This window comes from Myodes glareolus, chromosome 11, assembly GCF_982192425.1.
Source record: "Myodes glareolus chromosome 11, mMyoGla1.1, whole genome shotgun sequence".
Lineage (NCBI taxonomy): Eukaryota > Metazoa > Chordata > Mammalia > Rodentia > Cricetidae > Myodes > Myodes glareolus.
In genome coordinates this window covers 45,560,823-45,577,365 of record NC_142036.1, presented here as the reverse complement: position 1 = coordinate 45,577,365, position 16,543 = coordinate 45,560,823, and the positions used below count along the sequence as shown (strand labels likewise).

General features: G+C 49.6%; 1 protein-coding gene across 1 annotated transcript in view; it reads left to right on the top strand.

Moving 5' to 3' along the window:
- Plekhd1 (pleckstrin homology and coiled-coil domain containing D1) overlaps positions 1-14,608 on the top strand; it is a 29,635-nt gene extending 15,027 nt beyond the window's left edge. Inside the window, exons 7-13 of the mRNA XM_087911695.1 lie at positions 7,147-7,241; positions 8,451-8,544; positions 9,922-10,100; positions 10,530-10,662; positions 11,359-11,503; positions 11,902-12,051; positions 12,294-14,608. Of these exons, the coding sequence (XP_087767821.1) occupies positions 7,147-7,241; positions 8,451-8,544; positions 9,922-10,100; positions 10,530-10,662; positions 11,359-11,503; positions 11,902-12,051; positions 12,294-12,460 (963 nt within the window). The 3' untranslated portion in view covers positions 12,461-14,608. The remainder of the gene's footprint in view (positions 1-7,146; positions 7,242-8,450; positions 8,545-9,921; positions 10,101-10,529; positions 10,663-11,358; positions 11,504-11,901; positions 12,052-12,293) is intronic.
- Positions 14,609-16,543: the final 1,935 nt, after the last annotated feature.

Here is a 16,543-nt window from a genome sequence, read left to right as displayed (position 1 = left end):
AAATTGGCCCGAGGAAAATTTAGACACACTATCTAGGTCTTAGCTTGGAAATTAGGGCAGCGGAGACCCAGGGCACACAGGCCTCCCTTAATGCCACAGCACTGAAGTGGGACGCTGGCAGCTACAGAATACGAGTAAGGTGCAAGCCCAGATGTTGGTACGTGGGGGATGCTTGGAGCAGGCAGCAGGAAGAGAGCCACACGAGGTTCAAGCTCCCTGCCTGTGATGTGCTCTAGACCAGAAACAGAGCCCAGATTCTGCTCCTGGTCTGGTCACACTGAGTCCCTGTGCCTAAATGGTTTTCTTCCTTAGTTAGCTCACCCATTGGGTAGGTATACTTGTCCCCAATACCTCCCCCTCCTAGATCCAAAATTGGCAAAGGGGTTTGGGGCTACGTAGCAAGAATTCTGTATCCCAGAGGCAAGATGGTTCTTCTGATAAATATGAGGTTTCTGGGAGATAGTCTGAATCATAGGGAACCCCAGAATCTACAGCCAGGAGACCTGATAGAGTCTCAGCTTCAACCCTTATGGTATGATTGTTGTCTGACTCCTCTGGACATTGTGTTCTTCATCTCCAATGCTTAATAAAAGTAATTGCTTCTTTGTGTTCTTCTGGGTTACCGAGAAGCTAAACAGACTAGAATTCAGGCAAATATTCCTTGTGATGGTGTGGCCATGGCCATGTACCTGTAGCCATGGCATTTTCCATGTGTCAGAGAGATTCTTGGGCTCTTAACCTAAGTGTTTTTAGCCAAGAATTCATGGGGAGCTGCCTGGGCATATCTGCTAGGGCCATCAGGTCTCTCTCTCTCTCTCTCTCTCTCTCTCTCTCTTTCTCTCTCTCTCTCTCTCTCTCTGGTTCTTTCAAGACAGGGTTTCTCTGTATAGCCCTGGCTGTCCCAGAACTAGCCCTTGTAGACCAGGCTGGCCTCAGACTCACAGAGAACCGCCCGCCTCTGCCTCCCGCGCGATGGGATTAAAGGCGTGCTCCACCACGACCACCAAGCAGGCTTTACTCTCAGTATAGCACATTCTGTAGTTGTTGACAGTTGTAAAACACCACTAATTCCCCATTGGGATATCACAATAATAGTTTCACTGCCTTAAGAATCCTGTGTTCCATGTGTTCATCTCTCCCACTTCTAACCCAGAAACAACTGATCTTCTTACTGTCTCCAAGTTTCGCTCTTTCTAGAGCACTTGGAGTTGGAGTCACATGCCACACGTGACTTCTCAGTTCACCATCTTTCACTCAGTGAGGTACATTTAAACGGCCACCATGCCTTTGCATGGCTTGAACACTGGTTTCTTCTCGGAGCTGAATACATTTGTTACCTGGGTGTATACCTCGGTTTACCTCTTTTCCCACTGACAGACCTCTGGGTTGTTCCAGGTTCCGCAATTATGAGTGAAGCTGCTGTGGATGCTCAGAGATAGTTGTTTTGTGTGGGCAGACACTGTCAGTTCACTTGAATAAGTGACAAGGAATGTTACTTTTTTTAAGACTTAGTTCTCAATATTTAATTTGGGGGAGTTCCCTTGAAATCAGTTCTTCAGCTCATGTTACTCAGGAATATATTGTTTAATTGCCAATCACTTTGTGGATTTTCTTGCTATTGTTTTGTTCTTCATTTCTGGTATAATCTCATTAGTGCTTAAGAGCAAACATTATATGGTTTCCAATCTTTTAAATTTGTTAAGGTGTGTCTCCTCCTGCAGAGTCCAGATTCTATTGGTGAATATTCTCTGCGAACTTGGGAATAATGTGGAATATCTCCATCGTTGAATGGTGCGGTTCATTGATCCTGGTGGAATATTGCCGTCGTTGAATACTGTGGTTTATTGATCTTATTCACTTTGATTTACCATGAAAAAATCAGGCCAAGTGGCTTCAACAAGAACAATATATTCCACAGAGTTCTGGAGACTAGAAAATGAAAGATCAAGTTGTCAAAAGGGGTGTTTTATTCTGAGACCTCTTCAATAGGCAGCTGCCAGTTGACGGTGTACTCTGTGTTCTGCCTTATACACACGGGGGGAGGCATGAAAAGCAAGCTCTCTGGTGTAGTTAGAAGTTTCTCTCAGCAAAGGCATTCTTTATTGTTTCCCGATGTGGCTTTGTTATTTTGCTTTGGGTTTTCTTTTCTTGCTTGCTTTGTGAGGCAGAGTGAGATGTAGTTTATGCCAGCCTTGAACTCCTGATCACCTTTGTTTCCTGCATCCTCCTCCTGAGTTCTGGGATTACAAGAGCACACAGCATCATGCTTGGTGATTGTCCAATTGTCTTGTGTTTTGAATCTTGAATTTGGTGTGTGTGTGCGCATGCACGTTTCTGTGTGTGTGCATGTATGTGTGTAAAAATCCATCTCCCTACATGTATTAGTCACCTATTTTTACATATCTATTTTTTTCTATTAAGGTCTTTAGTATATAACCTACTTATAGGTTATATATAGGGTTTGTTTTTTGCTTTTAATTCCTGCTCTGATAATTTTAACAGTCTTGCCATCTGTCTCTGGTTCTGATAATCTCTTCAAACTGTGTGTTATACCTCATTTTGAGACAGGGTCTCTCTGTGTTGTCTTGACTGGCCTGAAACTTACTATGCAGACCAGAATGGCCTCTAACTCACAGGGATCCATGTGCCTCTGTCTTCTGAGTGCTAAGATTAAAGGCCTGGCCTGGGGGACCCATGATAAGCACTTTCTAAATTGCAACCAGTTTGTGTGAATGAACTTGTGCGACCATCCCAGTAACTCTGCAAATCGTGCTGCCTTGGGTAGTACTTGAACTTCCCCTCCTCTCTCTGCTCTAGATCTTAAGGCGCTCTATACTACAATCCCTCACTACATTTTGCTATTTGTGTGAAAATGACTCCCAGGATGATATCCCTAGTCCCTTCCTTCTGTTGCTGTCCATCCTCTGCTTCCCAACATCTGACTTCACATCCCAGCCAGATGTCCAAAGATGCAGAGAGCACACCTTGTCTGAGATCAAAATGTCTTACCTTTACTGGGTTTCCTCTCACATACCCATCTCAGGGTATGGACCACCCACGGTTTATGCAAGCCAGGAACTTGGGGATCATGCTTCATTCACCCTGTCCTCCCTCCTTCCTCTCTTTCCCACCCTACTTCTAAGAGCAGCTGCTAGCAGTCACTGGTGCCGCCACCTCCTGCCTGGTGCCCTTAAACTGTTTCTACCTCTTTGTCTCTTCCTCTACAGTGCAGCCAATTCAGTGTTTAAAGGGGGGGAAAATGCATCACCTGCCACCATCCTTCTGCTCTCAGAACGTTCACTGCAGCTGCTGCAACGGTGCACAGCTGCTGCTGCAACGGTGCACAGCTGCTGCTGCAACGGTGCACAGCTGCTGCAGCAACGGTGCACAGCTGCTGCTGCAACGGTGCACAGCTGCTGCTGCAATGGTGCACAGCTGCTGCTGCAACGCTGCACAGCTGCAATCCCAGCACTCAGTAGGCAGAGGCTAGAGGATTGTGAATTTAAGGCTGGACTGGACTGGGGAGCATATTCAAGGCCAGTCTGGGATAGTCTGTCTCACTATATCCAAACAAATAAATGACCAAACAACAAAATGTTCTTTGCTTCTTGTTCAGGAAAAAAAAAAAATGAGTGAGACCCTCACCCAAGTCAGAGAGGTTCTGGATGGCCTCCAGTGTCTCCTTTGTCACTACTTCTCTGACCCCAGCCTCTCGTCCATTGTATTTGCCCTCTTGTCCCGTCTGGGCCTGGCTTAGTTCTTCCAGGCAACATGTTTCCACGGGGGCTTTGTATGTACTTTATATGTATTCCTTCCATCTGGAATGTTCTTTCCTCCAGAATTTACTAGGCAAGCCACTGAGCTAAATCTCCAACCCATTTATCTGCCCATTTTTGTCTCTCAGCTCAAGAATCAACTGATTGCCCCTCTTCTCACCTCCGTGGAGTTTTCTGTTCTACTTCCACCCCGGAGAGCTTGACCTGGAACTGTGTCCCTGTTCTGCAGGACATGTGTCTTGTTTTGTAGTACTCTTTGAGCTATCTGATTATTTCAGTAATACTGGATTCCTACATCCAGTATTAAATCCTGGTCTGGGTTTCTCTGTAGCTACGCTCGACCACAGGCTCCACAAGAACATCTTCAGCTCCTCCATGCAGAGCCCAGCAGGTGCTTGGAACATAGTATGTGCTTGGTAAATAGATGGAACAAGGATGAATAGAAAAGACTCTCACCGGGCTATTTCCTGGAATTGCGCTGGGCCTGTAAATTCCTTGCGAAGAATCCTCCCTGTACCAAGGCTTCCTGAGCAGGGGCCCCTGAAGCTGCATTCTTTTCACGGATATAATTAGTTTTATTGAGGACGAGAAATCATGGTCTGCGAAGCATGGCAAACAAGATGTGTTTAGCTTGGAGGACAGGAGACTTGAGAACACACTGTTTCTTTCTAAATACCTGAAGGGAAAATAAATTAGTCTTATTTGATGGTCCAAGGAGAAGCTGGATTCAGTGAGGGAAGCTGGGAGGGAGGCAGATTTGGGCTGAAATGAACCTGGTGGGCAACATGGGTTGCCTGCTTCTCCAAGTGCGCTATAGCAACCTGGAGTGACCAGATGCCGGCTGCTGCCCTTGGCCTCACCGGTCTTCTGTTTGGTTCAGGACCGTGTGCTAGTTCTTATCTTGTGGGCTGGGTTCCACAGGTCTCCGAGACTTAGAGAGACCCTGGAAGAAAGTGTGGTAAAGGTCAGGAGTCAGGCAGCTGTTGAAGGGAGGGAAAGTTTGAGCAAGTGCAGAGGAGACTCGAGAGGCAGGGAGAGGAGTAGAGTTTTGTTGCCTGAATGAGGTGAGTCATGCTATTGGTTCCCTGTGAAGATTTCCACAAAACCTTCCATTATTTGCCAATGTTTTTGTATTTGTGGCTTTGAGGGGAGGGGCAGAGGTGACAGAGGGTGGGGGCTTTTGTAGGATGTTTAAAACCGACACAGAGTTTCTGCTTTTTGTTTTGTTTTGTTTTGTTTTCTTGGTTTTTTTTTGGTTTTTCGAGACAGGGTTTCTCTGTAGCTTTGGAGCCGGTCCTGGAGCTAGCTCTTGTAGACCAGGCTGGCCTCAAACTCACAGAGATCCACCTGCCTCTGCCTCTCGAGTGCTGGGATTAAAGGTGTATGCCATCACCACCCAGTTGATTTCCTGATTTTCTACTGTGAGAGTCACTCAGATCGGTCTTGACACCTTGACCACCTGTTAGCAGAAAGCCACCAGGGGATTCAAGTATCCCGTGAAGACTGAACTTCCTTTAGAGGTGCTGTGGTGCTGGGTGACTCTGGGTCATGACACCCATTCTGCTAGCCCCTTGAGGCGGCAGCAAATGCTTCCCTGGTCACTGACACACGTAGAAACATCTTTTCACATATGCTTGGGACCTCGGAGTGGAGAAGAAAGGCAAATGGCTGGGTTGGTTTGGTTGCCCTGTTATGTTCAAGGTTACGTTCCCTTTGGGGTTCTTGGAGGCACTGCCTGGCGTCTGCCAGCGTCCCGAGGAGCTTGAGCGCGAGGGAGGGAAAGTCTGAGTTTCAGACACTGATCGACAGTTCGGCAGAAGCTATTCTGGTGTGGTTATTCCAGTGTGACAGCAAGTAAAGGGAGGTGGCTGTGAGCTGCGGGGCTAGGGAGCTTTCCAGAACCCAAGTGAGGCTGGAGGATGGCGTCCCTGCTGAGTCCTGGGTGGTCCTTTCTGAAACAGCTGGAGCCTTGGGACCTGTGAGAGCCATTATGGAGCACACATGCTTCTGGCTGGAGAGTTCTATGGGCCTTGGGCAGCTCATACTCAGCTGACAAACTCCAGCTGAGGAGAAATGGTCACGTCTGTGGTCTCTGTGGCCAGAGAGGCTCTCAGCACCAGCAGCACCTTGTGTATTAAAGCAGAGTTTCATAGTTCTTTTAAACATTGTTATTATTATTATTATTATTATTAGTATTTATTTGCTACAGGGTTTCTCTGTGTTTCAGTCTTGGCTGTCCTGGAATTCACTCTGTAGACCAGGCTGGCCTCGAACTCACAGAGATCCACCTGCCTCTGCTTCCCAAGCGCTGGAATTAAAGCTGTGCACCACCACCGCCTGGCTTCATATGTATCTCTTTTTTTAAGGTCTGAGGTTTACTTCAGTTGTGGGAGGGGTATATGTGCAAGAATACAAATTTAATTTGTATCTTATCTAGATAAGATATGTCAAATATAGGCTAGGTCATGGCTTCTGCAGTCACCAAAAGACCCCATGTGTCCATGACTTTGAACAGCACAAACTGTGTTTTCTCACACAGCTACTTGGACTGGCCGGAGCTCTGTTTCACCTGTCTTCCTCCCTGGGGATCCAGGCTAAGGGGACCCCTACCTATGCCAGGGGAAAGGAACCATAGCCTACCATGCATCATCTTTTCAAAAGATATTTGCCCTCCTGCTCACATTTCACCGTCCTCAGCTACTCCCATGAGCCCAGCTACCTATACCCAGTGTGCTATAGCCGCGGAGCACCAGAACGCCAGGGAGCAGCCCAGATGGCGACCACATTTAGCAAACTGAGGCAGTTTGTAACCAGGTGCCAGGAAAGATTAGATGAGAAAGAAGTAACTTACGTGGGTAAGAAACTTAGGTGTGGGGGTTAAAATCAGATACTCTCCTGTATATATTTTCTTCCCTATCTGAATCTCTTCAAAGCCAATGGCAACATCGCCCCCCATAGGTAGTGCCCCTCCCTAGCAAGGATGCCATTCTGCTTGAGAACAAAGCCCCCAGGTGACCAGAGAGTAATTTGGAACCGGAAAGTGAGAAAACAGTTTCCCTTTGGGATGCTAACCCCTGGAGTTGCCCAGTGGAACAACATCCAGAATTAGTCACATCTGCCGGAAGACCCTTGTTGGGATCATTTCTAAACCTGTCCTTCCTCTTACTAACCGTTTTCACGGGCCAGCTTCATCACATTTTTGGGTTAGGTGAGACCGCGTGCCGCTGAATGGAGCCTGGGCTCCTCGGAACTTAGAAGCTTGTCCTTATGTCCCAGACTGATCCAAATCCTGGGGTGTCCCCTGGGTTAGCGAAAGGAGGCATCGTCCTGAGCCTAGGAGCCCTGTGCCCTCTCGGACTTTTCTCTTCAGGAGCTGGAGCGCCTGAACCAGGTGCTGGAGGCTGAGAAGCAGCAGTTCGAGGAGGTGGTGCAAGAGCTGCGAGTGGAGCAAGAGCAGATCAAGAGGTGATTGCGGGCCAGGGGGCGGGCAGTGGGGGAGGGGCATGCCCGGGGGTGGGGCAACGGGGGATGCCCTGGCCCTGGCCCTGGGATGGGCAACGTGTGTGTGGGGGGGTGCCCTGGGAGAGGGGACAACAGGGAGATGCCCTGGCCCTGTGAGAAACAGCAGGGGGGATTTTCTAGCCCTGGCAACCTTCTGCAGCCAGACTTGGAGAGGGCTTTGCCAGGAGACCACTTATGACCTGGTCTTGCCAATGCTCCAGATCTTGAGTATGCCCAGAAAATACGCGCCTCAGTAGGTCATTTCTTATATTTTTGGTTAGGAGCCTGGCCTTTAACAGCTGAGCCATCTCTCCATCCCTAGTAGGTCATTTCCGTTCACTCTTGCAATGGTATGAACAAGAGTGTGAGACGTGGGTGAGTGCAGGCCAGCCTCCTCCAAGGACCAAGTCCCTCCTACCTTTGCGAGAGCCACTTACCCAAGTTATTGGCAGCAAACTGGCCTGGCCTAGAAGTGCTGCCCCCCCCCAAAAAATTGCCCCCAACATTCTCCATCTCTCCTGCAGTCCTTTCGCACTTTAGTTAATAACACATTGGGATCTTGAGTCTGATGTATTATTTACCGAGCTAGTTGCCCATTGGAAGCATTAATTGCATTATAATCTCGTGAATGTAGGACATGTATATATCCCCAGCCCAGGCGATTCAGATGTAGTCTATCCAGAATTTGGAATCTACTTCTGTGATGGGTGGTGCTCGGTGTCATAGCATCACCATCACCATCACCATCATCACCATCATCACCACCATCTTCACCACCATCTCCACCACCACCACGGATTATCAGTGACAGCCCAGAAACACCTTATTAAAGGGAGTCATATATATATTGTGTGTGGTGGGGAATAGAGACTCTTCTTTCCTAATTTTTAAAGTTAGCATTCAAATAAGAGAATCTCCCTAAGTACTTGTCAGACACTGAACTGGGAGCTAAGTCCCTGGCTGCAGGACCTTACCGTATCTGGTTAGCGAATCCACCTCATTTGACTGAGCCGCCCTTGCAGCCCTGACTCTGCAGCAGTTTTCAGTGCCCAGTATTGCAGAGTGCTGGCTGTCCAAGGGCCCTGCTGAGCCGCATCAGGTACGACAGAAGCGTGTGTGAGTGCAGAGGTTGGGAAGGGTGCTCGCTGCCATTTCAGCTCTCCATCCCCACAGGGAGCTAGAACTCACTGCACGATGCCTCAAGGGTGTAGAACAGGAGAAGAAGGAGCTGAGGCACCTCACGGAGTCCTTACAGCACACGCTGGAGGTGAGGGGGCTGCCTGCCCAGGAGGCGAGCTGGTGGGTGGGGCTATATCATACTGGATTTCTCATATATCTCCCAGGGAAGGTACCCACAGGAGAATGAGCGTGAAGAGGAGTCTATCTAAAGGACCCCGTCTGTGGATGGTTGGGAACTCTGTCTGGCACAGGAAACCCAAAGCACGGACTGGTTCCTCCCAGACCCAGAACAAGCATTCCAGCTTGCCCTTGTGATGACCATGGCCTCGGGAAACCTACTCTCTTAGCGCTGGGGTTATATCAGACCCGGATCGATAAGAGTGGGCTATCGCCTCACTCACCACATCCTTCTGTGGTTCCTTCACTTAGCCGCTCCTGGGTTAAACTGAGCATTTAGGGAAATCGACTCCCAGGTCACCTTCTTCTGATACAAGAGACCGGGAGGGGCAGGGGTAAGCACCCCGTGTCAAGGACAGAGGCCTAGCTCTTTAGCATAGCATGCAAGTAGAAACCCCCAGCCTGTCCTCCCCTGCTACCCCTTCACCCCTTGCCCCTGCTCCAACTACTGAGATCATGTCTCTAAGGAAAACAAGGTTTTTGACCCCCCCACACCTCCACCCTACCATTGCCTCTACACAACGTATATCTTTTCATCTCTTCTTTGGAGAACTGTTTGTCTTCAGACTCAGCTAAAACATCTCTGTAATCAAGCTTCCTTGATTCCTCCGGGCAGGTATTTGCTCTGTGTTCCCGTGCATTTGCACATTCATTATAGGATTGACACGCTGTATTTTCAAAACTGTGGACTTCACTTGGCCGTGTCTTAGCCATTTCCCAAAGTCCAGCACCTGAAGTGAGCTTGGGACCATACATCTTAGTTGAATCCATGAAGTGTCGTGAAGGCTGTGAGAGTTTAGTCTCTCTGGAGTGACCAAAGCCTTGGTTTGTTTAGCTTTCCCTGGCATGGGGAGTGATTACTGTGGGTATTTCCAACCCCAGAGGTTTGTTGTAGTGGTCACGATCCTGGCTGATAGTGCAGAGAATGTCCAGATGCACTCTTGCGCTGGTCCTTTCGGGCATCTTCACATGAGCCCAGTACATCTCCCTTCTCCTCGAGGAACACGGACCTCAGAGGGTCATGTTGCCCTGAGGCCTTGGGACCTGGCGCTGATGGGTACCCTCTCTATTGGAAGTCACATTGGGTTCCTCCTTGTCTGTCTGTCTTGATGGAGGAGTATCCTGGTCATGTTGTAAGAAAGGAGATCTTGGAATGAGACATGTAAGGTACCCAGCATGGAGGACTGAGGGAGGAGTCGATCACTCCCCGGAATTGCGAGGAGACCAGGGCAGTCATGCTGTAGAGCTAACCCATGCTCCTTCTCACCCTTCCCTGCCTTTGTACCAGGAACTCTCCCTAGAGAAGAAGAAAACCCTGGAGATGCTGGAGGAAGATAAGAACCAGCCACAGCCATCGGCCAATCAGAACGAGCAGCCACTTGCCAGCGATGGTCTCCATAGCAACCTCAGGCAGATCGAAGAGCGGATGCAGGAGCTTTTGGCAGAGAAGCTTCTAGCAGAGAAGCGGTGAGGCACCCAAGACCACTGGGTCCTCCAGCAGCTTGGGAGCTGTGACTTCCCACAAGTTATACAACTGGATTTGTATTCCAGCTGTCATTGACAAGACAGGTCACTTCTTTTTGCCCACGACCTGGCTTTCCCAAAGTTGACTTGACAAATCATTTAGAGCATCATCAAGTCCTCAGAGAAGTGTCCGTGGCCAGCCAACAAGTTCCCTTAGCTTCTGTCCACCCAACCCACGAAGAAACTGAGTCTCGCTGGGGTTGGAGGATTTCCTGAGGTCAGGGAAGTAGCAATCCCTGCACCTCTAAGACTAGGGCTCCCGTCTCTCCACGTCAGCCTTGTCATCCCCTATCTGACTGGACCCAGAAAGCCTCTGGCAGGGGCAAGCCCCTTTGTAAGCGAACACTGGGTAAGCTCCCTTCCTGCCCACAGGATGAAGGAGAATGAGGAGCGCTCAAGGGCCCTGGAGGAGGAGCGAGAGTTCTACTCCAGCCAGTCTCAAGCCCTGCAGAACTCACTTCAGGAGCTGACCGCAGAGAAGCAGCAGGCTGAGCGGGAGCTCAAGGTGTGCAGCCCGCATGAGCCTTGTGCTCTGGGCCCTTCCACACGGCTGTGGACTCCTGCCCATCCCTGTTCTTCACAGCTACCCTAAACTCCTCTCCCAGAATGTCCGGCAGGCCAGATTCAGGGGCGGGTTTATCGCAGGAGGCAGCAGTCTCTCTGTCACTGATAGGCAAGTGTTAGGAACGGGGCCACGCCCAGCCATCTGGGCCATGGGTAAGGTGTGGAACTGAGATATGGAAACGCCCACCCAAGACCGTTGAGCCCAGGACGATAGGGAAAAGGATACTAGTCATTTTTTCTCATCGCTGTGATGATACTTCTATCAAAAGCAGATAACGGAAGGATGGTTCGTGGTTTGAGGGGATGCAGTCTGTCATGATAGGGAAGGCATGCTGGTGGGAGCGAGGCAGCTGGTGACATTGTCTCTGCAGGCAGGAAGCAGAGAGATGAATCTACACCTTCTCCCCTTTCCTTTTTATTCAGTCTGGCACCCCAACCCATGGGACAGTGCCACCCACACTCGGGGTGCATCCTCAGTTAAACCTTTCTGGAGATGCCCTCACACAGTGGGTCTCATAGGTGACCCTAAATCCAGTCGAATTAGCAAAGAAAATAAGCCATCACAGAAGGAAGGCTTTCGGGGAGGGGGCGACTGCTTCCTGGACTCAGCTTCCCTCTCCCTTGTCCCGCCATCCAGGCTGAAGTGAAGGTGCGCATGGACCTGGAGAGACGACTTCGAGAGGCAGAGGCAGCCTTGAGAAGCCTGGAACAAGGACTTAATTCCAAGGTTCGGAACAAGGAGAAGGAAGAGAGGATGCGGGCTGACGTGAGCCACCTGAAAAGTAAGGCCTCACTCCAGGGCCCAGCCCCAGTCCCGGAGCTCAGCCCCTTAAGCCCAAGCCCATTAGAACCTGGAACAGGCCCTGCTCGTGTGAAGTGATCCTTCCTGGGGTTCCTTTTCCAGGCACCGTCCTGTAGGGAGTCCCTTTGGCACTGCCTCTTTGTGGCAGTTGGGCCTGGGGTGAGGGTATGGGAGGAAAGCCTGGAGTTTTGTCCTCTTTTCAAAAGCTCTGTTCCCAGCAGATCTTCTCTGTGCTAGCTACAGACTGTGGTTTGTGGAGGAACTGTGTTCTGTAGAGGACAGATCAACGTATCTCCCACCTGACCAAATGAGTACTTAGGTGCGGGAGGACAGGCCCAGAAAAATGATGCACTCAATGGCTCCTTCCCGTCAACACAGGGTTCTTCGAGGAATGCATCCGGAACGCAGAGCTGGAGGCCAAGATGCCAGTCATCATGAAGAACTCCGTGTACATCCATAAGGCAGCCACTCGCCGCATCAAAAGCTGCCGTTTCCACCGTCGCCGGTCCAGTACTTCCTGGAATGACAGTGAGCACTCATACGCCTGCGTGGGGTCAGGTAGCGCAGGCTGTTGGCGGCAAGGCAGGAAGAGGGCAGGTTTGAGAACAAGTAGACAGGCTGGATAATATGTTCTCAAACCTGGCTCTACCAGCCTTTGTCAGGAGGCACCAAGAGATGCTCAATAGCATGTAGGGCTGGGACGAGGGAGGAAGGGTGGGCTCAGCATGGGGGAGTGCCATTCACAGGGCAATGGGTCTTTGTCTCCCCAGTGAAGCCATCTCAGTCCTTCATGGCCTCCCAGCTAGAAGCCAACAACATAGAAGAACTAAAGGAGGTGGCCAAGCGGCTAAGTCGAGACCAGCGCTTCCGGGAATCCATCTACCACATCATGGCCACCCAGCCTGGGGCCTCTGCGCTCCCTCGGGGTGGGAAGTGATGGGAATCCTCTCCCACCTCCCATCTTTCCTTGGTAGGGGAGGAGGGAAGACTGACTCCTCTTGACTGCTCTCTGCCAGAGCACCACCGGGAAGGGGTACACGCATTCTCAAAGGAGGTGATACATCCCTCTGCTTCACCTCGAGTCCCGACCTTGGAGATCAGAAGGAAGTGTTGGAGTCCTGGAACTGAAGTTATGGATGGTCTTGAACCACTATTTGGGTGCTGGGAATTGAATCTGGGTCCTCTGGAAGAGTCACAAGTGTGCTCTTAACAACTGAGCCATCTCTCCAGGTGGAAGTCCTAACCTTGGGTCTCCACTGGGTAGGTGGGTCCACACTGGATAGGTGGGTTCACACTGAGTAGGTTGGTCCACACTGGATAGGTGGGTTCACACTGAGTAGGTTGGTCCACACTGGGTAGGTGGGTCCACACTGGGTTGGTGGGTCCACACTGGATAGGTGGGTCCACACTGGATAGATGGGTCCACACTGGGTAGGTGGGTCCACACTGGGTGCTACCTGGCTATCATGATGAGGCCTGACCGTGTGTAGTGTCCGTTGGTCAGGAAAAGAAAATGTTTATTCCACAAGGACAGGCAGGGCCTGCCCACTGGCTGAGGACTGAAAAGCTTCCCTGGTACCCACCATACCCATCTGTGACTCTGCTGCTCTGCCCCCTGGTCACAGGACACCCCCAAACTCTCTTTATCCCTGTTCCTCTATACAACTTTTGTCCAGGGCCCCTCACTTATTCCCTGTCCTTGGAGAGGGAAGAGTAGGCCCTAAGACACAATCCCAGGTTCACAGCACCCATACCCTCTCTGCGGTATCTGTTTCCTGGGGGCTGCCCTCCTCCTATTTGCAGGCGATCTTCTCCATACACAGTCTCAACAACCTGTTAGAGGGAGCGGGAGAAGCGTGTGATCCCACTCGGTTCTTTCCCAGCCTTGATTGGGAGCCCTCGACTCTGGGGGGCTTTTCCCCTGAAGTCCGCACAGCTGGATCAGGAGCGAGGCAGCCGAGGCAGCCGAGGCTCCTGTATTATCCACAGTCAGGCAGAGCTATAGCTGTCTCAGGCTGTTGTGACCCTGTTGCCCAGAGATCACAGAGCTGTGTCTCCCTCCCAGCTGGCTCACCTTGCTGCCCCCACTCCCTGCAGCGGCTTCACTTAGTGAATTAACACAGCCATGAACCCACCACAGGGGAACTTGGGTCTGCAGTGAGCCAGTAGCCATGGGTTGGTTCACCATTGCCATAGTGGCACTACTACCAGCCTGTAGATTTTGTGGAAGACCACTACCTTTCAGGAGGCCAAGGACTGTGGAACGTGTTCCTCATCTGTGGCTGTCTACTGGGCCCATCCCTCACAAGTTGCCTGAGTCTATCATTCTTTCCAAACAAGATGGGGGTGGGGGAGAGCTATGGCTCCGTGGTTAAGAACACTTGGTTCTCTTACAGAGGACCCAGATTTGCTTCCTAGCACCCACATGGTGTCTCACAACCATCTGCAACTCCACTACCAGGAGATCCAACGCTCTCTTCTGACCTCCACAGGCACCGGACACTCACACGGTGCATGTACATACATACAGACAGACAAAACCTTCATACACATGGGATAAATAAGTCTTTTAAAAAAGTGGTTAAGGGCTGGAGAGATGGCTCAGTGGTTAAGAGCACTGATTGCTCTTACAGAGGACCCGGGTTCAATTCCCAGCACCCACATGGCAGTTCACAACTGTCTGAAGATCCAGTAGCAGGGGATCTGACACCTTCACACCAATGCACATAAAATAAAGTTAAAATAAACCATGAAAATATTTAATTAAAAAAAAGTGGTTAAAAGGGGTTGGGTGCTCAGACACTGGTGGAACAAAGGCGCCCATATTTTGTTCTTTGAAAGACTGAAGTGTGAAGGAGGGACAGGAGAAACAGGCCCTGAGAGGAGCCCTTGCCAAGGCCCAGGCTACCCTGTCCTCAGTGTCCTTTTTGGTAGGGGTGGGTGGTCTCAGGTAGGGTGCTTCGGAGTCAGTGCATTTGTATGTAAATACAAGCTTTAAATGTATATAAACACGTATAGACCTGGCGCTTGTCTAGATAATATATGTATATGGAATGGATTTTGAAATGAAGATTTATAAAACCAAGATTACTGGTTTTGTTTATTTTTAAAGAATTAATAACGGTTTGCTCTTGGGGAAAATTTCAAATGCTTTTGATTTTCCTGGGCAAGCTATTAACCAAAAAAAAAAAAAAAAGTTCTGCTATAACTGAGTAGCTGCAAGTGTGTATTGTATCCTGTTTTGCTTATTTATTCAGGGTCTTCTGCTGCCCAGGCTGGCCTTGAACTCAGGGTTACTGAGGGTAACCTGCTTCCACCTCCTGAGGGCTCTACCCTGAGCTAGGCACCCAGCCAGACTAACTACTTTATTATGAAGCATGGAAGCTGCTGGCTGTAATCTCAGCATTCAAGAGGCTGAGGCAGGGGGCCCACCTCCAGTTTGAGATCAAAGTCAAGATGATCTTGACTTTATGGGGTACACACTGAGACCCTGTCTCAAGATAAAGCCGCCAAAACCCGCTACCATGCTGCCTCACTCCTGCAGAGGCCCCCAAACCTCCGAGGTCCCCACTCTTAACACTGTGATAATGGCGATTAGGTTTGCGAGTCTGGGAGGAGACAGCCTCAAATCCGCAGCATGGGGGTCTGGACACAAGCACCAACCAATTCCCTAGTTCATTACTGCCCATCCTCAGGCAAGTTCGGGTTATCACCAACCATACCAAACACAGCATCTGTATATAAAAATCTGGAGAGCTGGAATTACTCACTGGAAACATATTGACATGATAGATAGTATTAATATTATGTAGCAATTTCCAAAAGTAACTCTTATTCATTGGCCAATTAATTAAATGTGTTACTTCCCGCCGTGTTTCTGAAGTAGGCAGTGGAGTCATTTCTAGAGAGATGCTGCCCCCTGCAGGCCACCCGTGGACTTGAGGCATCACTTTTTGCATAGTCCCGCAAAAGAACTCCCCACTGCTTATCTCCTGTGACTGACCTCTTAATAACTAGCTGGAAGATATGTGTTTCCACCCGAGGTCCTGGATGTCCCCATGTCATAGGACAATCATCAGGATTTCCCCCTGATCTGACTATGGACTAAAGGGGCAGCCTGAAAGAAACCAACTGTCATTAGCTTCAATATCCATACCAGAAATGGACAGTCAAATGCTCCAGTGAGGTTTATGCTTTGTTTCATAACAGGAGAGCTAGAAATGAGTTGCTAGATTAAATGCCGAAATCTGCTATTCTACTGGTTTCCTAGCTGAGGCTGAGTGATGAGTGTTAAGCCATCACCCTGCTGTGTACCCTGGTGAGTACCGCTTCCCAGCATACCCAGGGGCTCCCCTTGTCCCATCATGAATGTTCCCAGGAGGTTACATAGTCATGGAGTGGTCACTTGCTTCTAATGCTTTGCCACAGTTTTAGTGACTTTTCTCGTTTTTGTGACCAAATACCCAATATAAAAACAAGGGTTTATTCTGGCTTGTAGCTTGAGGGCGCAGTCTCTTATAATGGGGAAGTCATGGCAACAGAAGCTTGGGGCAGCTGGTTGAGACAGTGCCACCTCAGATGAGAGAGTCTTCCTCTTGGGACGATCTATACCAAGAGTGATCCCAAATGGGAGTTCTTGACTTCTCCTGCGTCCATTGTCTGTCCCCAAGGGCTTGGCTCTGTATTTATTGGACAACATAGAAAACATGGTATTGGAAAGGTTTGAGGAATCGCCTGAGTTAATTCCTTTAAACCAGAGTTTACAAGGGAAGAATTGACTTTATTGAACCCTAGCGACCCAGAATAGCACGCCAAACTGCAGACAGAGGCTGTCAACCTACATCTATGTGCTGTTTCCATCATTTATATGGACAACTAAATCATTGTTTTCAGTGCTCCACTTTCATCTGATGATTTAACTAATCTCTCTCTCTCTCTCTCTCTCTCTCTCTCACACACACACACACACACACACACACAGAGTTTAGGGTCATAGAAGAGTCACAAAAGAGAAAGAGGG